General features: G+C 43.2%; 3 protein-coding genes across 7 annotated transcripts in view; 2 read left to right on the top strand and 1 right to left on the bottom strand.

Moving 5' to 3' along the window:
* Positions 1–1,215: 1,215 nt before the first annotated feature.
* LOC127009948 (probable ATP-dependent RNA helicase DDX20) lies at positions 1,216–13,994 on the top strand. Of its 5 annotated transcripts, none has more exons than XM_050883500.1 (3): positions 1,216–1,234; positions 9,087–9,767; positions 9,994–13,994. In XM_050883500.1, exons 2-3 carry the CDS (start codon positions 9,174–9,176, stop codon positions 12,658–12,660), a joined length of 3,261 nt encoding a protein of 1,086 aa, XP_050739457.1. In that variant the 5' UTR covers positions 1,216–1,234; positions 9,087–9,173; the 3' UTR covers positions 12,661–13,994. The 5 variants fall into 5 exon arrangements, with proteins under 5 accessions (XP_050739457.1, XP_050739456.1, XP_050739455.1 ...); XM_050883499.1 differs by lacking the exon at positions 1,216–1,234 and adding an exon at positions 4,333–4,544; XM_050883498.1 differs by lacking the exon at positions 1,216–1,234 and adding an exon at positions 4,333–4,544 and having other exon boundaries at positions 9,063–9,767.
* Positions 13,995–15,926: 1,932 nt separating this feature from the next.
* Positions 15,927–24,118, top strand: LOC127010215 (DNA-3-methyladenine glycosylase-like). Its single transcript, XM_050884093.1, has 5 exons — positions 15,927–16,096; positions 16,221–16,264; positions 17,119–17,325; positions 19,731–19,894; positions 21,670–24,118. Exons 1-5 carry the CDS (start codon positions 15,927–15,929, stop codon positions 21,934–21,936), a joined length of 852 nt encoding a protein of 283 aa, XP_050740050.1. The 3' UTR covers positions 21,937–24,118.
* Positions 24,119–25,429: 1,311 nt separating this feature from the next.
* LOC127009957 (DNA ligase 3-like) overlaps positions 25,430–27,234 on the bottom strand; it is a 28,295-nt gene continuing 26,490 nt past the window's right edge. The window contains exons 22-23 of the mRNA XM_050883567.1: positions 26,972–27,038; positions 25,430–26,266 (exon numbers count right to left, since the gene is read on the bottom strand). Coding sequence (XP_050739524.1) covers positions 26,162–26,266; positions 26,972–27,038 — 172 coding nt within the window. The 3' untranslated portion in view covers positions 25,430–26,161. The remainder of the gene's footprint in view (positions 26,267–26,971; positions 27,039–27,234) is intronic.

Genomic DNA, 27,234 nt, shown 5'->3' with positions numbered 1-27,234 from the left:
TGGAAGAGTGTAGCAGTGCCGAGTGTGATGTATGGGATGGAGGTGATTACATGGAGTGAGTTGGAAATGGATAAATTGGAAGTAGGGCAAAATAGGATCGGTAGGTTAGCTTTGAATGCACCAAGGTATGCAGCGGTGGAAGCATTGAGGGGTGATATGGGGTGGAGTACCTTTAGGAAGGCTACCCTTAGATATAAAGTCAGACTGGAACGAATGGATGACGTGAGATTGGCACGGAAGGTCTACTTGTGGAGTGTGCATGAGAGCAAATGGATTAAAAACTGCATGAGAATGGTTGGTGACAGTGTTATGCGAGTCAGGTGGGTGAGCAGAGAGGAAGGGAGGCGTTTCTTTGAATGGAAGGTGACTGACAGAAATAGTGAGGGTCTAGAATGGAATGTGAGAAAGTGGAAGAAAGAGATAGACAGTGCAGTGAAAGGTGACGGTCTGAGGAGGTGGAAGCATGGAGTGGTACAGGGAAAAGGAAGCCCCGCAGTGTGTCAGCTGGTACGATGGAAGCCTGGGTGGTGATCTTCTCTTCCAAGCTCGAGTGCAGTGTATGAATGTGAATGCAAGAAATTACAGGTGGTCTGAGTCCCGCAGCAAAGTGTGTCAGATGTGTGACAGGGGTGTGGATGAAACTGTCGTGCAAGTGATACTGGTGTGTGGGAGGTACCGGAGAGATAGGACGGAGATGATGAGGGTGGCACTGAGTGAGATGGGCTGGGATGTGAATGGGAGGATTGCAAGGACAGAGAGGGAATGGATGCTGCTGCTGCTGGGACTGAGTGATGAAGCAAATGATAGAATTATAGAAGCCATGAAGAGTTTTCTGGAAAAGATGTGGAGTGCAAGAAATAGGGACTTGTAATGGATACTGCTTGTGTTGTTTTATTTTTACAGGTGCCGATACGAAGGCCTGACTCTCCAACGGGTCACCTCACTCACCTGTACAGCAAGAGCAAGAGATCACGTGTATCCCATCTTGCAGTTTTGTATGCCTCTAATTTATTTATGTTATTGTTAGTGTGTGGGTCCCAGACGGTGTCACAATATTCTATGTGTGGCCGAACGAGTGTTTTGTATGCAAGAATTCTGATGTTTGTGTTACACCAGCTAAGGTTCCTACGTGTGAGCTTTGGCCCTTCCACAGTCCTTACCTCCGTTCCACAGCTCTTCCCTCCCTTCCACAGTGAGCGAATGGCACCTACCAGTGATGCCCAGGTAGGCCCAGGTAAGCAGCACAGGTGAGGCAGCACAGGGGACGGCAGGTGACAACAGGTGACGACAGGTGAAAGTTGGCGGGAAGGTAAACAAACGGTGATCCCAGCGTTACCGTATGACTGACAGCACTTTTCTGGGAAACAAGGGCAAAAAATCCTGGATATGTCCTGGAAATTCTGTATATATATTGATTGATAGTTTATTGTTGCAGGTAAACAACAAGGGAGAAGGGAGGAACATGATATATATACACTGACTCGTGAGTGGCGACTGACTGCCGTCGTGACACCGTTGCCAGATTATCGTCCTCAGATCATCGTATTTACCGGCTTCTGCCAAGAAACAATGATAATTAACCATTTTAACGATAACTATATATGAAGTCAGTTATTGGGGTGGAGGAGACTGGTTTTGGCTCTGAAATCGGCAAACATATGAGGGTGAGTAGGACAATCTGGCACCGCTGCGTGACGGTCTTGACGAGAAGCGTACGGGTAATGTTCCTGTTCAAGACTTCAAGTTTCAACTCAACAGCTACTGTCCGTATTTATTTTATACACGAAGTAGTTGAAACTCAGTGATGTATATGGTAATCTGATTATTTACTGAACCGTCTGAACGTAATCAGTTAATCACTAAACAGTAAATTCTGGAAATTTAGAAGTTTTAAGGGATTCTTTCTGGCTAAGCATGAAAAATCTGGATATATTCGTCAAAATTCTGGAATTCTGGCTACAGCTACAATTTTCTGGATAAATCCAGACTTTTCTGGGTATATGGCAACCCTGGGTGATCCACTGCCGCCAAGTTATCGTACTCAGCACATTGTTATTTTCCAGGTTTCTGAAGGTTAATTGCTACAAAAGACACGTGTAATTAAGCGGTTTTAACTATGATTTAAACTGACTGTGGGTCTTTTCCGTTTGGCGTACAGCGCTAAAAGTAATTTTAATATAGATTTTTCTATGTATTTTTGTCCGTAGAATCAGAATATCACATTATTTTTTTGGAGAAATTAACAGTTTTTGAGTTATTTGCCTTTAAAGTTATTTTCTTCCTATCTATTACTGAAGGAATTCAAACTTTAAAAAGTCGTAATATTCAGTATTCCGTTTGCAAACCTTCAGCAGTCATGGAAACGCTTTGAAAATCCAATTCAAGGACTTTTTTTTTACTCTTGAAAATATGGGATAATGTTTACGAAAGCGCGTCGCCTCTGGTGCTGGCCGCGGCGAGGCTGCAGCGGGTGTTGCGAGAAATACCTCCTCGCTGAAATAAGTCACATATACATGAGGGGGGGGTCCAGGGAGGGGCGTAGCCCCCCCTGGTTATTAGGGGGGGGTCGAGGGGGGCGCAGCCCCCCCGTTAGTAGGTCGTAAAGTTCGGTTGGAGTAGTTTAAATATGCTCCCCGACCCTAAGCCAGAGCTATTTTGAGGCTGCGGCGGCTGCAGCGTAAAGGAAAATAACTTAAAAACTGTTCGTTTCTCCATAAAACGGTTGTCATATTCGGATTCTACGGACAAAAATACACAAGAAAATCTATATTAAAATTAATTTTAGCGCTGTACGCCAAACGGAAAAGATCCCTGACTGTCGTTGTTTGTGTTGCTACGACGAATTTTGGGTCTATAAACCGATAAATATAACATGCTGAGTAGGACACTTGATTGATTGATTGATAGTTTATTGTTGCAGGTAAACAACAAGGGAGAAGGGAGGAACATGCCATCCCAACCCCCAGGCAGGACAGAGTGTGATTATACAACTATTAATACATGTGTAGGTAGCACCATGAAATTAAAAAGATACAATGGTAGGAAGGAAAGCACAACAAGGGAGGGGGCAGTACCTCCCCCTGGACAATAAGACAATAAAATGTGGGGACGGAGAACATTGCCCAAGCACTAGATGGGAATGAATACAGAGATAGAGTAATACTAGTCTTTAAAGTAAAATACTGCAGAGATCACAGCCGTGTATAGCACGGCAGTAGTTCAGGCTGCCACACACGGCAATGTGACGGCATCACCACCTTGGTGCAAACTGAGGGTGTTCTTTGAGGATAGCAGGGAGGACATCATGGTTCAGGAGCCAACAAATTGTCTGGGGCAGGTCAAGGCAGTCCCGTGGCTTAAACTTAGCAATGAGAGGGCATTCCATGACATAGTGATGGCCCCTCGGCCTGGCACAGAGCGTGCAGCAGACACCCAGGGGAGTTACTAACCTCCCAGTAGTACCTATAGCCTAGCCTAAGGCACATTGCTACCACATCCTGAGGGGCACTGTGTCGCCCATAGGGGTAAACACAGCGCTGGGAGACACTAACATCTTGATTGATTGGTTTACTATTGCGAAAGAAAACCACAAAGTAAAGTGGAGGGAATTAATTATAAGTGAAGAAAAGAAAGGAAATAAATGGAAAAGCAAAGTCAGTGAGAGTAAAGTGTACTGAAAAAGAAGCTCCGGGCAAAATGAAGTATATATAAGTGCGCGCAGTGAATTAATTAACTATATATATAGGTGTGCGTTGTGAAGCAAAGAAGAAAAATAAAAGGAGGGCCTAAGAAGCCATACAAATTAATTAATAAGCGGAAGGTGCGAAACAGCTCAAAAGAAGAAGAAGAAAAAGGGAAAGGGGAAGGGAGGAACGTATTTAAATTTATGCCATCCCGATACCCAACCAACAATCACTCTCCCTCTTTAAAGTAGTAGTAATTTAAGGTGATTACTTCGTCATTAGTACGTTCTTGTATATCCTCTGTTTGGTGCATCAAAAAGATAGCCTATACATTTTTTTTTTTTTGCCATACATCGATTATCATCCATTATCATCATTATTACTGCTATCATTGTTGTTATCATTATTACCATTAAACTACTACAATAAAGGCAAAAGTAATATAACTCCCGTCCGAGTACCGTCCAACTTTCCCAAATTGTCGTACTCTGCCTATTTCCGACCCAAAAACTACTTTCATCACCCAAATAACTGCCTTCATATATGGTTATCGTTTAAATGGTTATTTATTGGTGTTTCCTGGCAACAGTTATGGGCCAGAAACCGGTAAATACTCGGCTCTGAGTACGATAATCTGGCAGCCATGGTACCGTCCCTCTTCCAAGACGGCCCAGGCAGACCAAAACAAAGAGTGTGAACGTTTTCTTTTCACACTCAACGTTTTCGCGAGCCTAACTCGCCCCATAAAACACCCAAGAAGAAGGTTTTCTCGGCGGCTACAACGTTTGCGTCACGCCGGGAGGTCACTGCGGCTGAGTAGTGTGATTAGTGACCCAGACCTTCCCCACACTCGGCGCCGAGGTGTGTCTGTATACTCGGGCGTGTGAGAGGTGAGGCGGTGTGCAGGCTCACGTGGCGGGAGTGTACAACAGATTTGCTACACACTCCCCAGCAGCTGAGTTAAATGATTCCTTACACATTTTGTACTATTGAGGATACCGGCGTGTTTACACATTTCGGGGTTCCTTCCTGGCTGAGCCCATCCTCGTAACAAAGTGGATAAACTGTTCACACTACAGAATTACACCCAACTCACTAAGGTGGTTGACACTTTGTTCTGATAGCTTTGTTGCGCTTAACATTACTGTGATAACTGTTTCTGCTAAAAATTGCTCATTTCTGTGTTATTAACTAGTTAGGAAGGGCAATAGGTTACTGTCTTAGCAGCGGTAGGTTAATACTTTGGTGGAATTGGGTTACTATCCGTAGTGGTGTTAAGTCACTAATGGCAGTTTATTACTAGCTTCAGCAGTGTTGGGTTACATCTGGTTGGTTATGGGCATAGCTGGGCACGATAACAGAAAACATTATTCCTGATAACCGATAACTGATAATGGAAAACGTAACAGGCCTCTATGTACCGTTGGCTGCTATGTACCACCGGCTGCTATGTACCATCCCTGGCTGCTATGTACCACCCCTGGCTGCTATGTACCTGGCTGCTATGTACCATGATTATAGCTATGTAACATTATTATTAATATAATTAATAATAATGTTTATTTGTTCGCCACGCAAATAGAGAATAGAGCAAATAGAGCTCTGCTCATTATTTGCTTCGAAAAGGGCAACTTAGGAACTCCAGTGGATCTGCTCACTGTTTGCTTCGAAACTCCAGTGAACTTGCTCAGTATTTGCTTCCTAACTTCAGTTATCCTTTTTATACTACCATGGCATCAGCACTACCATGGCATCAGCACTTTTCCTTTGCTCAGGATGTGGATTGTGTGTTCGCCCTAGACAGGAAGCCCTTATCTGTGACGAATGCAACAAGTGCTTCCACCGCTTATGTGGTACAGCAATTTCACAGCAAATAGTATTATTGTATGCAGTTTTAATATGTTTATGCTTTTGTGTTATCTTTTAATGTAGTTTCATTACTTTTATATCATGTGTTTTTATTTTTTTTCTTACAATAAATATTTTATCTTCCCACTTGGTATCTGGTACATAACAGCCTTGTTTGGTACATATAAGCCAAAGCAGTGGTACATAGGAGCCGGTACATAGCAGCCCAACAATGGTACATATAAGCCAAAGCAGTGGTACATAGGAGCCGGTACATAGCAGCCGACGGTACATAGCAGCTAGCATTCATGGAAAACCTTATCAGTGACAACCGATATTCGTTAACTGGAAACAAATATAGGCGATAACTGATACTTGATATTAATCCACAATTCCGATGCTAGCTAGCGATAAGTCCAATAGGCGAAAACAATATTATATTGATATTTCAAATTAAAACATAGATGAATTCAAATTTTCATTATCTGTACTTTAGAAAACTTACAAAACCTGAAAACCACACGTTGACACGTACCTATGGACGGTAATACTAGAAACGCCTGAACCGGTGTTGTGTTATTTGACCTGTACAGTCTCACAAAGCTTTTTAACCGTAATTAAGAGTTGCTGGAAGGCTGAATGAGACATACAGTACCACTACCACCATCCCCGCTGTTTCTAGACTGACACTCTGTACGAGTTGTACTTATATGTACAGAATGTCGTTCTAGAAACAGCGAGGATGGTGGCACTGTTCGTCTGATTCAGCCTTCCAGCAACTACTCTTAATGTGTTAAAAAGCTTTGTGAGACTGTACAAGGCTACACTTACTGGTCTGAACATGCGTAGTTCACGAGAGACCAGTGTTTGTAAACAAAAGCGCCAGCTTTTAACGATGGGACACCAAATAACACAACACCGGGTGCCTTCAATACCATGGCATGCTCACAAACGAATATGGAATATCAAATTTGAGGCAGTGAATAATCATTTTTTGGGCAAAGTTAAATGTTTTTTCTCTTTGATATATTGATTTTTGAGTATAACATAAAAAAAATAACCTAGTGTTTTAATGTTGATGATCTAAGTATGAAATCTCTTCACCGAAGATATTTCATACCCCGAAGTTTTTTCCTACAACACCGGGCGCCCGGGCCATGCATGTGCAGTAGGGAGGAGACAACATTTGTTTTCTGAGGGGCGGAAAAAAGTTGCGATTATCGCTAGTTTGGTTACAAAAGTAACGAAGATACTGATATATATCTAAATAAGTAGCGTATGGCCGATAACCCGATTTTGTTATCAGCGATAAAGTATCGCAATAACTTATCGCGATAACGCCCAGCTATGGTTATGGGAACCGTCCGGTAGATTTCTATTTTCAAAACTATTGGACAATAAAATTAACTCATTTACCGGTATGTCTTTTAGACCTGAATGATGTGAGAATATTGCGGAATTATCAAAAGATTATGATGACTAGAAAAAAATATACTATATACAATTTTTTTTTATGACAGTCGATTGGCTGGCATTGTGGGACGTTTTAAAGATATATGGTGTGGGAGGAAAACTGCTTAATGCAATAAAGTCTTTATGAGGATACAACTGCATGTGTCAAAATTAGTGGAGAAACAAGTGAACATTTTGAGATAAAAGTGGGCTTAAGGCAGGGGCGTGTCATGTCGCCATAGTTGTTCAATATTTATATGGATGGTGTTATGAGAGAAATGAAGGGCAAAGTTGGGGAAGTTGGAGTAAAAATGTAAGCTGAGGGAATGAAGTGGGTGCCGAATTCAATCTTATTTACTGATGACACAGTGTTCATTGCAGAAAATGAAAGTGACTTACAAAATTTGGTTAGTGTTTTTGATTGTGTATGTAAAAGGAGAAAGCTGAAAGTAAATGTCAACAAAAGTAAAGTGATGGTTTGTGAGCGGAGTAGAAGTGAGGTTATGGATTTTGTATGCCAATATAGAGTGGGAATTGAATGTGAAAAAGAATGCAAAATAATTTTGAATGTTGAAGAAATGGAGGAGGTTAATGAGTTCAAGTACCTTGGATCAGTTATGTGTAAGCATGGTGGTACGGAGGGAGAGACAAGAGAAAGGGCATTGCAAGGAAAAAGGGTGGTAGGGTCTTTGGGATGAATCATGAATGGCAGAAGTGTGAGCATGGAGGTAAAGAGGGATTTGAGAAATACAATAATAGTACCAACCCTCACATATGCAAGCGAAACATGGGGCTGCAATGAAAGTCGGAGGTCTAGAGTGCAGGCAGTGGAAATGAGCTATTTGAGGAGTGCTTGTGGTGTGAGTAGAATGGATGGAATGAGTAATGAAAGTGTGTATGAGCATTTTGGAATGTGTCACGTGGGTGAAGGGAAGAAGTGTGGAGTGGTGGAAGATGTGAAGCGACAGACTTTGAAGTGGTTTGGTCACATGGAGTGAATGGAGGAGAGTAAGATGACCAGAAGGGTATATGTGAGTGAGATAGAAGGTGGGAATGTTAAAGGATGACCTCCAGTGAAATGGAGAGATAGGGTGCAGGAGTACGTTAGGGAGAGGGGGTAAAGATCCTTGAGAAACTTTGAGGAGGCAAGGAGGGAGTGTATGAATAGAGAGAGATGGAAACTCCTGCCGTGGCCATCCCCTGGTGGGAGCTCCTAGGAGCAGGCGTCGATGAAATGATGATGATGATGACATATATAGATGTCTGTAATGATGGATTTTGGTAACCGTAATAATGTACATTAAGTGGGATGTCATAGGCCGCGTCCACACAGGGAGCGAGAAACTTTAATACATAATAGCCAATGGAGGTGGCCACACTGGCAGCGAGCAGGTAATGGCGAGAAAGCTAGTTGATAAGAGAGAAAGAGAGGAGAGTTGACGATTAACTTTTCTGGCGCGAGATCGCTCGGTCAGGTGTGACATCACAGACATGCATTCATATTATTTGCCGTAACTCAACTCATACAATAGATAGGACATTTTGGTACCGTTAGATGCAGCAGTGATTGGAGAACTCGAATATGTTTGTGAAAGCTCAATAAAACAGGAACTTTATAAATAGTGATGAGTTGAAATTAAATAATCACTCCGTAATGTTTATAACACATTTTACATATAGTTACCATTTGCAGTGACTATGAAATAAGTACTAAAATAAACAATTCCATCTTATAGAGAAAAGCCTCCTGAACATGTTGGTGTATACAGATATTTCATAAAACGGCAAATAAGTGAGGCACGGAACTATTTATAAAAACATTTCACCTCATCCCTTGTTTGCGCCGACGTGCCGACGGGGGTGGGTGAGACCCTGGGTTAGAGGCTATACTGGTTTGCGGCAGTTTGCGGGCCTCGTTGCCATGACAACTCTCACCTCGCCTCGTTTTTCGTGTGGCCACAGAAACTCGCCTTGCCGCTCTTGCTAGCTTTCTCGCTCCCTGTGTGGCCGCGGCTATAGAGTGTTGTTTAGACTGTGCTGGTACTGTTAACTCCCTAATCTCCCTTATACCCACTTCAGGTAACGCTCCCTCTACACACACAGCTCCTCCCTGGCATACACTGGGGCCAGGCGCAGTAGTTGGGTGGTGAGGGGCGTCGGGGCACCACCACCACCACCAACAACAACAACATGGCACAAGTCGCCCACCACCTGGAGGAGAAGGAGAGGACACGGGATATAGAGATTGATGAGAACCTGACCTTCAGTGACCTGCTTCTGTCTGAGGCTGTCCTGTCTGGCCTGCATGCTGCTGGGTTCAGGCGTCCCAGCCCCATCCAGCTGGCGGCCATCCCGCTGGGGCGCTGCGGCCTGGACCTGGTGGTGCAGGCCAAGAGTGGCACTGGGAAGACTTGTGTCATGGCCGTCATAGCCCTGGAGGCTGTGAGCGCTGCCTCGCCAGCCACGCAGGTGCTGGTGGTGGCCCCCACACGTGAGGTGGCCGTGCAGGTGGCGCAGGTGGTGTCCACTCTGGCCGTGGCCATGCCAGGCCTCAACGCAGCAGCCTTCATAGGCGGCACCAAGCTGGCTGAAGACAGGACCAAACTGAGGCAGTGCCAGGTGGTGGTGGGCACACCCGGCCGCCTGGCCCAGCTGGTATCCCTGGGCCACCTGCGGCTGGAGTGTGTACGGCTGCTGGTGCTGGACGAGGCCGACAGGCTGCTGGAGGGAAACTTCCTAGTCCCGGTCATGGACCTGGCCCGGGCGCTGCCCCACAACAAGCAGGTGGGTTCTTGCTAACTGGAGTTTGTACATGGTTCAGTGAGGCTGAGAGCAGTGCTTCTTTTAACTCATCTCTGTGATATACATCTTCAGGTGTGCATGATTTTGACATATCATCATGTTTGAGTTTTGTGTGTCTTTAAGAGATAAGAAGAGTGTGAGGGACAGAGAGACAGACAGATATAAACAGGTGACAGAGAGCAAGCCCCCTCACCCCCCCATGTTTCAGGTGCTGTGCCTGAGTGCCACGTACTCAGAAGCTGCTGCAGCCCAGGCAGAAAGTCTTATGCGGTCCCCGTCACATGTTCGTCTTGGCCGCGAGTCCCCAGCACTGCTTGGGGTGAACCAGCTGGTGCGCCGGCTCCCCCCTGTAGCCACGCCCCCCCTACGACAGGCAGCCAAGACCACAGAGCTGATAAAGGTGCTGTCCAGAGTGACCTTCAACCAGTGCCTTGTGTTCTCAGGGTCACAGCTGCGTGCCGAGTCCCTCTGTCACCGCCTGAGGGCCGAGGGCTGGCCGGCGGCACACCTCACTGCCGCACAGTGTCAGGCTGAGCGCTTGGCCGCCCTCAAGGCACTCTGCACCCATCAGTGCCGTGTCCTGGTGGCCACGGACCTGGCAGCACGTGGCCTCGACTCACCACATGTCAATCTGGTCATTAGTCTTGACCTCCCACCCGACCCAGCCACGTACCTTCACCGGGCAGGCCGGGCGGGGCGCTATGGTTCCCGGGGGGCGGCCGTGACCCTGGTGTGCGGTCCCGAGGAGTGGTATGGGGTCAGGGCCATCGCTACCCTGGCCAACGTGAGGCTGTTGGTGGTGGGGCAGGAATGGCCGGGGAACTTGGCAACACACAAGATGGAGAGTTGGAAAAGGACTGGCTTGGAGAAGGCGGAGAAAGAAGAAAAAGCAGAGGAGGGAAAAGAGGAAGAAGGAGAAAAACATGAGCAAAAAGAACCAGAAGGAGAGAAAGATGTACATGACTCGGAAAATGAAAATAGGACTGAAGTAGTGAAGCAAAAAGAAACTGAGGACAGAAAGGAGGGAGAAGGAAAATCAAGGAACAGAGGAGGGAAACTGAAGGATGAGGATGGACTGATGAGCCTGGAGGAGGTGGAACACTTGCCCGAGGAGGAAGCAAGAGCCTGGCTGAAGGAACACAAACCCTACAGGAAGGAAGGTGGCCAGGGGAAGCAAGGACGTCAGGAGAATGGAGTAGTGGAGAAGGAGGAGCGCAAAGCAGCTGTGAGAGGTGAGAAGCATCTGAGTAAAGGTGTGAAGGAAGGAGGAAAGTACGAAGAGGCGAATGGGGACGTGAAGGAGAAGAAAGTGAGGAAGAAAAAACACACACATCAGAAAATAAAGAACCACAGACATGATTCAAGTGACAGTGAGGATGATGATGAGGAGGAGGAGGAGGAAGAGGAAAAAGAAAACAGGAAAGAACACAAAAGGCGCACACATAAAAACACTCCATGCAAGCCAAGCAAACAAACACAGAAGCAAGTACAGGAAAACAACAGCAACACAAACACCAAGGAAAACAAGTCGGAGGAGATCGAGAACAAAACCGTGGCAATGTCCCTCGTCAAAAGATTATGGAAGAGACCTCCGACCGTCACCATGTCCTACCCTCAGCTCCTCTCCGACTGCACACAACGCTACGACGCCCCCACGCCACCAGACACCTGCTTAAGAGTCCCGCCCTGGCCCGTACAAGCAGACCCAACCAAGGAGGAGGTGGCAGCCTTAGAAAAACACTTAATGGAGGTGAAAGAGGAGGCAAGGGCGAGGAAGGTGCCATTAGATGAGTTAGGGATAGATGCCTTGAGTGTTCTCACTGCTCTGATGGAGGGGAGAGAAGGGGGAGAGGTGCTTGGTGAGGAGACACAGGAGGCAGCTAGTGTGTCTAATGTATCACCGCCGCATGCAGCCGTCTCTCAACCACCACAGGAAACAGGTACTAGTGACACATCCTCCTCATCCGACTCGTCCTCATCATCCAGCAGCTCCGAGTACCCGACATCCGAACACTCCAAGGCTCGCAAGAAGCTCCTGTCATCTACCAGCGAGAGGAACCACTCAACGACAACAACCACCTCATCATCCACCGATTCCAAAGAGATGCCATCCGGCGCCAACCCAGAACACAGAGACTCAAAACACAAATCACCGTCGATGGAGTGTAAAAACCCACCGTTCGTATTTAGCGACAGACAGAGGCGTATTACTCCCCCCAGTGGTCAGGTTCTCCCCCCACACCCCACAAGAGACACTGGGCCTAACAGAGAACATCCACAGAGTGCCACAGGAACCCGCCCCAAGGATGAAAGGAAGCAACAGAAAGAGGAGAACAAGGCCGAGACGAAAGACCAGAAGAGTAAGAAGAAAAGGGAACCAATCACTAACAGCTACTCAGGTTACGGCAAGTGGGTGCCAGTTGACAAGGAGGAGGAGAAGAAGTGCCAGGAACAGAGCCAGGCGTATGACCAAGGCTATGAGGGACAGGACCATGCCTACAACCAGGGCTATCAGAACTACAACCAGTGGAATCAAGACTATTACCAAGAGGATCAAGGTTATGGCCAAGACTATGATCAGGAGTACCAGAATTATAACCAAAACCATGAACAGGAGTATCAAGACTACAACCAGGCCTACCAACCAGGCTACTATCAAGGCTACAACCATCACTACCCCTACACAGGAACAGCCGCATACGCACACACACCAAACACGCACTCAAACGCATACATCGAAAGTGCATGCAAGTTTGCGTCGATGATGGAGTATGTGACCACCATGGGCCGAGTGAGCTTGCAGGTGGCGCAGGACTACCATGGCAGGAACAAGGAGTGGCAGAGGCAGCAGGGGAGACACAGCAATGCACCTTAGCCTCCTCTATAATGGCTGTGGTGTAGGTGGTGGTATAGACAAGGGTTGGTATACTCAGATGCCTCCACCTCACACATCAAGTATTTCCATAGGCTGAGAAGGAGGTGAATCAAGTTGTAATGAGTGACTTTATTGGTTTGCGGTACAGAGGAATGATGAAACTACCACCAGGCTAACAAAACTACCCTTGGAAATGTACAAAACTCCCAACAGAGGAATTATGAAACTACCACCAGGCTAACAAAACTACCCTTGGAAATGTACAAAACTCCCAACAGAGGAATGATAAAACTACCCTTGGAAATGCACAATACTCCCAACAGAGGAATGATGAAACTATACCACCAGGCTGATAACACTACCCTTGGAAATGCACAAAACTCCCAACAGAGGAATGATGAAACTATACCACCAGGCTGACAAAACTACCCTTGGAAATGCACAAAACTCCTAGGAAACCCGTATCAAATGTGTGTGTGTTTGAGCCCTGAAAAGTGTAATAATATGAGTCGTATTATAAGACATTTCGCAGCCCAAGAACACCTATTTGACAAGGCTTTTGTAGGAGTTGTGGGCATTTCCAGGAGTAGTTTTATGACCCTTCCTCTGTACCCTGAACCTAAAAGAGCATATTTGACAAGGCTTTCGTAGGAGTTGTGGGCATTTCCAGGAGCAGTTTTATGACCCTTCCTCTGTACCCTGAACCTAAAAGAGCATATTTGACAAGGCTTTCGTAGGAGTTGTGGGCATTTCCAGGAGTAGTTTTATGACCCTGGTGGTAGCATGACCCTTCTTCAGTACCGTGAACCTAAAGAAACACACATTTGACAAGACTTTCGTAGGAGCTGTGGGCATTTCCAGGAGTAGTTTTATGACCCTGGTGGTAGTATGACCCTTCTTCTGTACCATGAACCTAAAGAAACACTCATTAGAACTAGACTGACCCCCACTTTGTCCTTTAGAAATAGATGATGTGAGCAGTGAAAGTGTCTTAAAATGCCGACCTATGACCTAATTGTACCACCACAGCCAAGGCCTTTTCATGCATATCTGGCTGTGATGTTTGGTGACACTGCTGAAGGGAGATTTAAGTAGTGTTGGTGCTGGCTATGATGAGTAAAAACATTGTACAAGATAATTAAGGTCTGAAAAAATATGGAAACTGAAATCTCAAAAAAAAGTTCATAGCAATTTTTCTTTCGTTACCAATTATTTTTTTATGTTTTGTTGAGAACAGAAATAGTAATCTTGGGCTCACTGTTTATCTTTGAAATGTTGAATGCCATGACTATTCCTATTTTACCATTCCATAATAAAGCAATAAGGAAAATCCACATCAGTATTTTTCACACATAATAATCTGCAAACTAACAAATACATTTACGTCATGAAATCAATACATCTCTTTATTTTTGCTACATCAGAACTAACCTCAGAGTATCATATTATTGTTTTTGTTTAAGTGTTGCAAAAAAATTTGTTCCGTCATTAACCCGTCCGCTGCTATTGGCATGGATTTGGCCTTCGCTGGTAGCCTGTAACATATACTCTCTGCCTCTGTGGTGGATGGTGGAGTGTTTCCCATGTGGTATTGGTGTGCTGGGTATCCCCTCCCAAGGTGCAGGACTTTACATTTTTCTTCACTGAATTGTAGCAGCCACTTTTTGTTCCATTCCTGTAGCTTGGTGATGCCTTCTTGTAGGAAAAGTTGTCATCTTAACCCGGTAGCAGCGGGGATCATGTTTCTTAATGGTCCCCCCAAGCAAGAAAAATGAGAAAAAATCACTCCTCACACAAACCATTTCATAATATATATCAAAGTATTTGTGATCAGATTATGTATCATCTATTTTTGGGGGTTTAAATCATGGCACAAATTTGGCCCGTCGCTGCTACACGGTAAAGCCATAAACTTGGCCCGTCGCTGCTACCGGGTTAAAGTGTTGAAAATACCTAACAGTTGTCATCTTAAGTTCTCCATCATGAATCCCAAACTAACATTAAACTTTGCAGTGAAGGAATGATAAAAAAAAAAATAACATAGGAAACAATACTGCAAAAACCTAGTAACAAAAAAATCTCTTGAATTATGGAACAGTTACAATACCGTCTTGCAAGGCTGTGGGGTGGGACGAGCAAAGCAAAATTCAGGACACACCACTGACGCACTTGAATATTTATAGTGGTGCGGAGAGTATGTGCATGTGGTTAGGCAGATCACAGACTCTTTCAAAGGCACTCATCTGGACCTTAACCCAGTAGCAGCGACGAGCCAAATTCGTGGCTTTACCGTGTAGCAGCGACGGGCCAAATTTGTGCCATGATTTTAACCCCTCAAAATAGATGATGCATAAACTGATCATAAATGCTTTGATATATATTATGAGATGGTTTGTGTGAGTGATGATTTTTTCTCATTTTTCTCGCTTAGAGGGACAATTAAGAAACATGACCCTCGCTGCTACTGGGTTAATACCACCACTGATGAACTCGTGAATATTTGCAGTGGTGTGGTGAGTGTGAGTGCATGTGTTGTGGTTAAATAGAGTCTCAAAGAACCACTCATCTGGACCTTAATACCACCACTGATAAACTCTTGAATATTTACAGTGGTGTGGTGAGTGTGTGTGTGCGTAAGTTGAGGCTGATCAGGTTCTTTCACACACTCTTCTGGAACTTGACACCACCAAACCGATTCAGAACAAGCCGCTGAAAACTACTTGAATATCCATGATCGTGTGGCGAGTGTGTGACAAGGGCGTAAAGGGAGGAACCATAAAAAACTACTGTCAATTGTTGTATGGGATATTTGGAAATGCATGTGTTGGGATTTTTATTTATTTATTTATTTTTTTTTTTGTATACAGGCAGCCATCGCTATACAATTTGTTTTTAGGAAAGGAAGCTGCTCAAGGGCGTAAAGGGAGGAACCATAAAAAACTACTGTCAATTGTTGTATGGGATATTTAGAAATGCATGTGTTAGGCTGATGAGATTTGTTCACACTCTTCTGGAACTTGACACCACCAAACCGATTCAGAACAAGCCGCTGAAAACCACTTGAATATCTGTGATCGTGTGGCTAGTGTGTGCGTACATGCGTTGAGGTCGATCACAGACTCACACACACTCTCCCAAATCTCAGCGCCACCATGCAAATTCAGAACAAGCCGCTGAAAACCACTTGAATATCTGTGATCGTGTGGTGAGTGTGTTTGTTCATGCGTTGAGGTCGATCACTCACAGACACTCTTCTGAACCTTACAATGTCAAGGAAGCGTTCTAAGCCACAGACAGACAACGACATCAACGGCGCTAAGCTTGCAAGAGGCTCCCCTACCCCTGTACTCGTCACCAGCAGCCCTTACTTCAGCAGGGGCGAGGTAGCAGGGGGAAGCCACGGAGAGGAACGGAGAGCAGGGACACTGAGGAGTCGGTTAATAGCAGGGAGAATATCAAAGGAAACGCCCCCTGTCCCCCTGCCTCACCCTGCCCGACCTCCCTTGCCTCTGTCCACCCCTGTGCAAAGTTGTGGGCCAGGAAGGAGGTTGACGGAGGAGTTTTTTTGACCAGGAGTGTGTCGAGTTGGCCAGGGCTCTGCTGGGTAAGGCTCTATGTGTGTGTCTGTGTGTGTATGTGTGTGTGTGTGTGTGTGTGTGTGTGTGTTTACCCATTTGGAGTATGTATGGTCTGAGGTATACTCGTGTGGTCCCATCTCCATATCTATAGTTGTCCAGTCTTTGTAAAGTGGCATCAGTTCCTATAAAAGAAGATAACCTAACCTAACCTAAGCAAGGCAGGCTAATGCAACCCTTTCATATTTTAAGGTACAAAAGAGTAAATTCATAACAAACTTCATCTAATCAAACAAATGCATATCATCAGTTCCTAATAAAAGCTAAGATGCCCCAAACCTAACCTTCCAAAAACAGGCCACAAATGCAACCCTCTCACATTTCAAGCTGCAAAAGAGTAAATTCATAACACAAACTTCATCTATCACAATCAAAGAAATACACAAAAACAGTTCCCATTAAAAAGCTAAGTTACCCCAAACCAAACCTTCTAAAAACAGGCCACAAATGCAACCCTCTCACATTTCAAGCTACAAAAGAGTAAATTCATAACACAAACCTCACCTAAACAAAACAGTAGACGACCCTACTAATAAGCTAAAGGGCCATATTCTTTGACATACATTTTGGCAGCCAGGCTTTTGTAGGAGTTTTGGGCATTTCCAGCGGTAGTTTTCTGAGCCTTGTAGTGAGCTGATCATTTCTCTGAACCTGAAAAAACACTCATTAGAACCTGACTGCTCTACTTTTTTAGCCTTTTGAAATAGTTGATGTGAGAGGTGGAAACATTTGAGAATACTAATACTGAAAATACTAATGCCCCAAACCTAACCTTCACAAGACGACACCACTAATACCCTCTTCCTTCCTCCCTCGTCCGCAGGCAAGGTGTTGGTGCGGGTGGTGGAGGGCCAGAGGGTGTCGGCGAGGGTAGTGGAGACAGAGGGGTATCTCGGAGGGCCCGACGCAGCCTCTCACAGCAGCGGGGGGAAGCGCACACCCAGGAATGAGCCCATGTACATGAAGCCGGGGACTGCCTATGTGTACAGCATCTACGGCATGTATCACTGCTTCAATGTGTCCAGCAGAGGTGAGGAGGGCAGTGGATGAGAGAATGAATGAACAGAGTAATGGATGAACAGAACAATGGATGAATGAATGGAATGGAGTGGCTGACTGAAAGAGTGGAATGGACGAATGAATGAATGAAGTGAAATGGATGAATGGAACAAACTCGGTATTCATGCAAATGGAGGAATGAGTCTGAATGAATGAAAAGTAATGGATGGATGAATGAATGAGTGAGTGAAGTGAAATGGATGAATGGAACAAACTCGGTATTCACGCAAACGGAGGAATGACTGAATGAATGAAAAGAGAGTAATGGATGAATGAGTGAATAAAGTGAAATGGATGAATGGAACAAACCCAGTGTTCATGCAAATCGAGGAATGACTTATGAATGTGGATGGTCGATGCTTAATTATGGTGTTCCGGGGCTGTGACATATACGGCTGACTGGCATATTGCACACTCCTATTCTTTCGTATCTTTGTGTAGTGTTCGATTGCGTACGTGGCCGACCGACTGACTGTATGATTATGTTAGTTTAATTCTCCTCATACAGTCGTTCCTCAAATAGTACGGTTTCCAATAGTTAGGTTTTGGTTTTATGTGGATTTTCTAAGAAGATTTTTTCGGATTTTTAAATTTTCCAACGAGCAGGAAATTTAAAAATCCTCAAAGATCTTCAATGACAATCCATATAAAACTGAAACCGAACTATTGGAAAGCGTACTATTTGAGGGATGACTGTATATGTTAGCGAGACTTCCTTCCATACAGTGTTAATATTCCCTGTATATGTTAGCAAGACTTCCCACGTATTGTAACTCAACCACCACTTTTTAACGAACAATGAAGAGGAAGTGTTGCTAACGTGCCAAAGGAGGATGAACACTTAACTTAGGCTGGCTTTGTACATGTCTGAGTGGTGCTACGACTGAGTGACTGATTGTGTGTAGTGAGGGAATGCTTGTAGGTGTCATATTCTTAACCCGGTAGCAGCGGGGATCATGTTTCGCAAAGGCCCCTCTAAGCGAGAAAAATTAGAAAAAATCACCACTCATGCAAGCCATTTCATAATATATATCAACGCATTTGTGATCAGTTTATGCATCATCTATTTGGGGGGGTTTATATCATGGCAAAAATTTGGCCCATCGCTGCTACTCGGTAAAGCCATAAATTTAGCCCGTCACTGCTACACGGTAAAGCCATAAATTTGGCCCATCATTGGTACACGGTAAAGCCACAAATTTGGCCCGTCGCTGCTACTGGGTTAAACATTTTGGCACTGAACCTCACTTATTTGACAAGGCTTTCGTAGATGTTTTAGGCATTTCCAGGGGTAGTTTTATGACCTTTCCAGTAGTTTGACCCATCTTCTGTACCAGGAATCTAAAAAAACACTCATTAGAACTCGACTGACCTCGTTTTTGGCCTTTGGAAATACTAGTTGCTGTAAGAGGCAAAGGCGTCTGACGATACGGGCCAAGGTGCCATTGCGTAATTATAATTGTTAGAGGTGAAGAACTTAGTGTTTACCTGACTGGATAACTAAAGGTGTACAAAATGACTCTTCCATCTACATACACCCGACCAATATTTTTTTCTTTGAGTTTTGTGCATGTTTGTATTTGTGTTTGTTTGCCGTTCTTGGTTGAAAGTCGAAAATAAAGAGAAACAGTTAAATAATGGTAAGGAAGGGAGACCAGGGAGAGAGAGACCAAAGCAATAAAAGGCATCAGAGGTTTAAAAAGTAAAGAGAAAATGTGTTTGTACATGTGTGTGTGTCGAACTAATTCCTTTCATCACTATCAAAATCAAAGAGCAATACAAAGCGTCAGAGGTCTAAAGAAGAGAAACCGTGTCTGTGTGTGTGTCTAACCAATCAATCCTTCCGTCCCTGTATCAATATCCATGTCAGGCAGCACCAGAGACCTAAAGAGGAAATGTGCCTATATGTGTTTCTTACCAATCAATCCTTCCATCACTGTATCAGTATCCATGTCAGATGTCTTAATAATCATTCCTTCATCCCTCTATCAATATCTGTGCCTATGTATGTCTTAACTAATCATTCCCTTCATCCCTCTATCAATATCCATGTCAGGCAGCACCAGAGCCCTAAAGAGGAAATGTGCCTATATATGTCTTAACTAATCATTCCCTTCATCCCTCTATCAAAATCTATGTCAGGCAGCACCAGAGACCTAAAGAAAAGGAAATGTGCCTGTATGTCTTAACTAATCATGCCCTTCATCCCTCTATCAAAATCAACGTCAAAGAGTTACAGTGCATCAGTTCTAAAGAAGATGAGTAAAATGTGTATATATGTGTCTTAAGTAAACATTCCCTTCATCCCTGTATCAAAATTAATGCCAAAGAGATACACACACTAGCGCCTCATCCCTACTGCCTCCTCTCTCCTAGGGGATGGTGCGTGTGTGTTGGTGAGAGCTGCTGAGCCCCTGGAAGGCCTGGAGGTGATGGTGGAGGGGCGGGGGAAGCGGAGAGGGGCCAGCGCACCCCCACTCAAACCCCACCAGCTGTGCAATGGCCCTTCCAAGCTGTGTCAAGCCCTCGCACTCACAAAGGTAGGGGACGAGGGTAGAGTGGGAGGTGTTGATAATGAAATGAAACAATATAAAAAAATGCATACCAAACAAAGGAAGGAAAGATATTATGATACAGTGGATAGCTTAGGTAGGGTGTTATTTAGAGTGGAATAAGGTGCCTTAGAAATCAGTATAGATGTTGTGGAGTAAGTATTCTGAAGTAGTGAAAAATAACAGATCATGTAGTGTAAGATATTATGATAGAGTGGATAGCTTAGGTAGGATGTTATTTAGAGTGGAATAAAGCGCCTTAGAAATAATTATAGATGTTGTGGAGTAAGTATTCTGAAGTAGTGAAAAATAACGGATTATGTAGTGTAAGATATTATGATACAGTGGATAGCTTAGGTAGGGTGTTATTTAGAGTGGAATCAGGCGCCTCAGAAATCAATATAGATGTTGTGGAGTAAGTATTCTGAAGTAGTGAAAAATAACAGATCATGTCGTGTAAGATATTGTGATAGAGTGGATAGCTTAGGTAGGGTGTTATTTAGAGTGGAATAAACCACCTCAGAAATCAATATAGATGTTGTGGAGTAAGTATTCTGAAGTAGTGAAAAATAACGGATCATGTCGTGTAAGATATTGTGATAGAGTGGATAGCTTAGGTAGGGTGTTATTTAGAGTGGAATAAACCACCTCAGAAATCAATATAGATGTTGTGGAGTAAGTATTCTGAAGTAGTGAAAAATAATAGATCATGTCGTGTAAGATATTGTGATACAGTGGATAGCTTAGGTAGGGTGTTATTTACAGTGGAATAAGGCAACTCAGAAATCAATATAGATGTTGTGGAGTAAGTATTCTGAAGTAGTGAAAAATAACAGATCATGTAGTGTAAGATATTGTGATACAGTGGATAGCTTAGGTAGGATGTTATTTAGAGTGGAATTAGGCACCTTAGAAGTAATTATAGATGTTGTGGAGTAAGTATTCTGAAGTAGTGAAAAATAACGGATCATGTCGTGTAAGATATTGTGATAGAGTGGATAGCTTAGGTAGGGTGTTATTTAGAGTGGAATAAAGCACCTCAGAAATCAATATAGATGTTGTGGAGTAAGTATTCTGAAGTAGTGAAAAATAACGGATCATGTAGTGGAAGATATTATGATACAGTGGATAGCTTAGGTAGGGTGTTATTTAGAGTGGAATTAGGCACCTCAGAAATCAATATAGATGTTGTGGAGTAAGTATTCTGAAGTAGTGAAAAATAACGGATCATGTAGTGTAAGATATTATGATAAGAGTGGATAGCTTAGGTAGGATGTTATTTAGAGTGGAATTAGGCACCTCAGAAATCAATATAGATGTTGTGGAGTAAGTATTCTGAAGTAGTGAAAAATAATAGATCATGTCGTGCAAAGTAAGAGCAGAAGCAATTGCAATAAATCCGTAACATTGGTAGCAGTAAAAGAAAGACGAAGAAGTGGCAATAAAAGAAGGAAAAAGTAACAAAAAAGAGACAAGGAAGAAGGAGTAAAAAAAGACAAAAGAGAATCAGCAAAAGAGAAAGAAAAAGAAGAGAAAGAGGCACAAAAAAGAAGAAATCGAGAAGAGGAAGTAGAGTTAGAAAAGAGAAGTAACAAAATAAGAACAAAGAAACTAACAGTAAAAGGAAGACAAAAAAAAAAAAAAAAAAGTAACAGGAAAAGAAAAACAAAGAACAAGAAGGAGTAGCAATAAAGATAATAGGCACAAAACTAAAATTATTAATATCTAAACCACCATCTATTTATTCATTTCCGTATTTCCAGGACTCGGCGAACAAGTTAGATCTGTCTGTGTCGGAGGAGTTCTGGGTGGAGGAGGAGGAGGAAGAGCTGAAGAAGGAAGAGGCAGAGGAGGGATGCGATGGAGGAAGAGGAGGAGGAGCGGCACAGGATAAGATCGTGGTGAGTGCAAGGATTGGTGTTGACTCTTATGGCGAGGAATGGGCGAAAAAGCCTCTCAGGTTCTATATTTTGGGGAACAAGTGTGTGAGTGTGAGGGACAAGGAGGTGGAGAAGGGAATGCTGGGCTGAGAGAGAGAGAGAGAGAGAGAGAAAGAGAGAGTGTGTGTGTGTGTGTGTGTGTGTGTGTGTGTGTGTGTGTGTGTGTGTGTGTGTGTGTGTGTGTACTTGACAAAAAAGAGAAAGGATGATTAGGTAATACGAGACCAAAAAATGTGCATACTTTTAAGACCACAAAATACACTTACTGGACCCACTGAAATGACCACCACCACCACCACCACAACAATCTCACTCAAACCTCCTTTACACATATATTTTGACACACACATGCACACACACACACACACACACCTGCAATATATAATGTAATCAAATGTGTTTCAAATGTGCATAAGCATTTATTTAATTATTTTTTGTACTGAGATAAGTCTAATTTAGCTAATGTAGTTTTGTACTGAGGTGATAAAAACAGAATACAAAAACATCGTAAATAATTCCATCCTTTGCTGTGGTAATTTAAGGCAGTGTATGGAATGACCACCCTATCAATACCTTATACACACCCTGCCAAGCCTCACATCCTCCCTTACCCTACACTTTCCCATCTAAAATCACACCCCTCCTTCCCCTTCCCCTATCCCGATCCCCTGCTGTAAATACCTCACTCCCTGCCATTATACCCATTCACCCCCTGCTGTACTACTCTTTCTTACCCTGTCATTACCCTACACACATACCCTGTCAAGCCTCACAGCCTCTATCACATCCCCTCTTCCCCTGCAGTTCATACCCCTCATCCTACCATTACTTGTCATTCATTTTCACTACATGTCTAAACCATCTCAGAGCACACCAGTCACGAATATGCACAGTGGAAATGACCAATATAAGAGGTGTATGTTATGCGTTAAGGTGGGTTGGAGGGAGTAACAGTGTACATAAATGTTTTGGTGGGTGAAACAGTGATGCAGTGTGTGGAGTGCTTGAATGGGTGATATGTGGTACTCTTGAGATAGTTTGGACATGTGACGGGCTGTATTACAAGGCAAACCCGGGAAGTTTCGGGTTCCTACAAAGGTCGGTTTAGGGGTCGTACTACAGGTCCAATCCAAGAAGTTTCAGGTCCCTACAGAGGTATTCATCCCGAACTCTGTAGGGACCCGAAACTTCTTGAATTGGACTTGTAGTACAGCTCCTAAACCGATCTTTGTAGGGACTCAAAACTTTTTGGGTTTGACTTGTAGTACTGCCCGTGATAAGAATGAATGACGCACTGTGGAAGCAATCAAAGTGTGGGAGAGATTTGGTGTGGATGAAATGGCAAAGTGAATGTATAGTGGAGTGGTTGAATGAGATAATTTGAACATACGATAGAAGAGTGAATGATAAAAACTGATAAAATGATAGAAAAAAATTGATGAGGATGACTTTGTGTAGAGAGCGTAAGAGATACCAGTGAAATAAATACATAGAAAGGATAAGCACTAGTGAGGGTTGGCAGACAGGGGAATGATGAGCCAAAGGGCGATGCTGGAATAGGGAAAGCTGGAGTTGTTTCCGCTGTGGCTACTCGATTGTGAAAAGCTTCAGTGAGGGGAAAAGGCATTGGAGTTGTAAATAGATAGAACAACCCATGTTAACCCGGTAGCAGCGGGTAAATACATTAAAAAAAAAAGTGGATGATGGTAAGATTAAACATACCGTCATTACCCTGAATATAACTTGCGTGTAAAATATAAATACATAAAAGAAAAAAAAGTTGATGGTAAGATTAACCTGATAGTATGGGGGATCATGTTTCTTAATGGTCCCTCTAAGTGAGAAAAATGAGAAAAAATCATCACTCACACAAACCATTTCATAATATATATCAAAGCATTTGTGATCAGATTATGTATCATCTATTTTTTGGGGTTTATATCATGGCACAAATTTGGCCCGTCGCTGCTACACGGTAAAGCCACAGACTTGGCCCGTCGCTGCTACCGGGTTAATATTGAACAGCCACGGCGACATCACACTTCACAACACTCATTTGGCAGCATTCCTTCTTCACCCTTTTTCTAAGATTAAGAGGATGAGCATAAATTAAACACCTAGTTATAATACTTGCAAACTTTTAATAATTGTACAAACAGGAATACAATGTTCGGAGGCTTTGGTAAGGCAGGCCATTATTCTGACACAGGAATAGCAGCATATTCCTTAAAAAACACAGGCTAGATATGCTACACACACACACACACACACACACACACACACACACAAAAAAAAAAAAAAAAAAAACTACTATATATAACAACCCTACATCATACATACATACGCACACACATACATATTTAATACTTAACCCAACACCTAAGTCACATATATTAGGTTTGTCTGCATAAATAAGCCATAAAATAGATAATCTCATGTTGTGTTGTCCCTGGCAGTGTCTTAATATACATACTTATGTCTCCCGGATACTTATGTACACTTATAAAGGGGTTTGTTAGTAATGACAGAACCACATAAATATAGAGGATTAATGTTTGTCAGTGGGGAAAATAACAAACCTCCACATTATATCTCGGGAATAAGTTGCCATCTTCATATTTTTGTACATTTAAACATTGAAAAAAGCCTTTGGGGGGAGTAAGAAAGTCGGGAAACTCGTCAGTCAATCAAACGGTTAAATCCACAAACATACGTATAAATTAATTATTTCACTGATGATATTTACGTTGTCTGTTGACTGATAAAAGAAGGAGAAGCAAAGACAGTAAAGGAAGGGTGGTGATAAAAGGGGGAGAAAGGAGGAGGAAAGAGGAGGAGGGGCAGAAACAGTAAAGGAAGGGCAATGATGTAAGTAGGGGGAAGGAGGAGCAGAAAGAGGGTGAAAGAAGGGGTGTAATGAAAGTGGGAGGAAGAAGAAGCACAGACAAAGTAAAGGAAGGGCAGTGATGAAAGATGGATGAAGGAGGAAAAAGGAGGAGGGGCAGAAACAAAGTGGAGGAAAGTCAATGATGAAAGAGGGAGGAAGAAGAAGGTAAACAAAGTGGGAAGGAGCACAGACAAAGTAAAGGAAGGGCAGTAATGAAAGACGGATGAAGGAGGAAAAAGGAGGAGGCGCAGAAAGAGTACAGGAAGGTCAATGATGAAAGAGGGAGGAAGAAGAAGGTAGACAAAGAAGCGGAGACAGAGTGGAGAAACGGTAATGATAGAAGCGGTGAGGATGGGCGAGTACATGAGTAAAAAGATTAAGATAAGAGACGAGTGAAGAAACTGGGAGAGATAAAACAAGAGGCTGCAGTGAACAGGATAGAGAGATAAGGTGACTGTGGGAGATAGAAGATGGGGAGGCAGTGACAGTACAGAGACAAGGAAACAACAAAAGAGAAGATGAAAGAAGGGAAAGCAAGGTGTGAGGATTGAGTTTATCTGTAATGAACTTTAAAAAAATAAAGATGGAGAGGAAAAAAGAAAGATTGCAGGAGACAGAAGAAGTGAATGCAGCGAACAGTACCGAGATAAGGAGACAGAGGGAAAGAGAAGATGAGGAGGGGAAAGCAAGGTGTGAGATTTTAGGGTTTATCTGCATTATGTTAAAAGAAATGAAGAGGAAAAAAGAAAGATCGCGGAAGACAGAAGATGGGAAGCAATGGACAGTACCGAGATAAGGAGACAGAGGGAAAGAGAAGATGAGGAAGGGAAAGCAAGGTGTGAGATTTTAGGGTTTATCTGCATTATGTTAAAAGAAATGAAGAGGAAAAAAGAAAGATCGCGGAAGACAGAAGATGGGACGCAATGGACAGTACTGAGATTAGAATAAGAGAGGAAAAGAAAAGATGAAGAAGGGAAAATAAGCTGTGAGGATTGAGTTTATCTGTAATGTACTAAAAAAGATGTAGAGGAAAGAGAAAGACAGCAGGAGATAAAAGATATATTGGCCAGTCTAGAGATAAGGGAGTGACTGAGAGCAAAAGGAAATGTAGAAATGAATTTGGAAAGATGAGGAAGGGAAAGCAAGGTGTAAGAGGTTGAGCTTATCTGCAATGAACTTAAAATAAAACTGGAGAGGAAGAGAGAAAAAAGAAAGGACAACATATAGTGGACTGTATAAAGATAATGAGGTGGCTGAGAGCAAAAGAAGATGTAGAAGTGAATTATAAAAGATGAAGAGGGGAAAGCAAGGTGTGAGCATTGTTATCTGGAATGTATAAAGAAAACAAGAAAGGTGAAAGAAAAAAAAAGGAAGAAAAGGTACAATTTGACATATCTTCCCAATACTACTCTTTACAATCTCTCTCTCTCAGGCCCTGTAGAGTTGGGCGGGCATCAGTCTCTGTAGTTTGATGCTGTCCCAGACCCAGCCTTCTCGCACCCACACCCCCGCCCCCTTCGTCCCACCTGTGTCCTGGAAAAGAGAGGCTCGTTAATTTTTTTTTCTTTTTACAATAAAGGAGACTGCTCAAGGGCAACAAAAAGTACAGAAAAAAAATGCCCACTACTCACCGCTCCATAATAGACAGAAGTAAAGAGTGGCCAAAAGAGAGGTCAGTGCAAGTAATGGGGGAGGAAAGGTAACAAAAACAGTGATGATATATAAGGAACACATTGATTTACACTATTAACCCGGTAGCAGCGACGGGCCAAATTTGTGCCATGATATAAATCCCCAAAAATAGATGATACATAATCTGATCACAAATGCTTGGATATATATTATGAAATGGTTTGTGTGAAGGGTGATTTTTTCTCATTTTTCTTTTCTCACTCGGGGGGACCATTAAGAAACGTGATCCCCGCTGCTACCGGGTTAAAGGACACAATACTTTTTTTTGCAGCAAGGGAGGCAACTCAAGGGCAAAAAACAAAAATAATAAAAAGACACTGCCACTAACAAAAGAAAAAAGAACGAGAAGCCAGATAAGAGGTTGTATAGTACATCTTCCTTGTTGTCTCTCTAATTTCCTTCATCATAATAATCAGTTAATTAATCACTAAGGTAGAAATGCAAAGTCTTGGTGGCCATTTAATTCATAGCTTCACTTAGGTTCAAGTCTAGACCATAGGGTTTGTGTAATCTGAACACCAATGTAAATCTATGTAAATCTCTCACCTGTTTGGAGGTAATGATGTGAGTTGCTTCATTAGCCCGGTAGTCAGGTAACACCTCGCCTCCATACCTGTGTTAGGCTCGTTAAGGAAAAAAACGATAAACATCACAAGACACTTGGCTCAGACTCTAGAGAAGACAACCAATAGTTCCCCAAAACACCAAACAAAATCATCACTTCAAGACGATCAACACATCAAAAAACACAATCAACACTTCAACACATTCACCTTTGCTGACTCACTAACACACTTGACAACACAATC

The sequence above is a fragment of the Eriocheir sinensis genome, chromosome 42 (genome assembly GCF_024679095.1).
Source record: "Eriocheir sinensis breed Jianghai 21 chromosome 42, ASM2467909v1, whole genome shotgun sequence".
Lineage (NCBI taxonomy): Eukaryota > Metazoa > Arthropoda > Malacostraca > Decapoda > Varunidae > Eriocheir > Eriocheir sinensis.
This window is presented reverse-complemented; position numbering and strand designations above follow the sequence as displayed.

Coding starts and splice junctions, on each gene's coding strand:
- LOC127009948 (XM_050883500.1), top strand. CDS start 9,174: ATGGCACAAGTCGCCCACCACCTGGAGGAGAAGGAGAGGACACGGGAT. Junction 9,768..9,993: donor CGCTGCCCCACAACAAGCAG/GTGGGTTCTTGC, acceptor CCCATGTTTCAG/GTGCTGTGCCTGAGTGCCAC.
- LOC127010215 (XM_050884093.1), top strand. CDS start 15,927: ATGTCAAGGAAGCGTTCTAAGCCACAGACAGACAACGACATCAACGGC. Junction 17,326..19,730: donor CTTCAATGTGTCCAGCAGAG/GTGAGGAGGGCA, acceptor CCTCTCTCCTAG/GGGATGGTGCGTGTGTGTTG. Junction 19,895..21,669: donor AAGCCCTCGCACTCACAAAG/GTAGGGGACGAG, acceptor CCGTATTTCCAG/GACTCGGCGAACAAGTTAGA.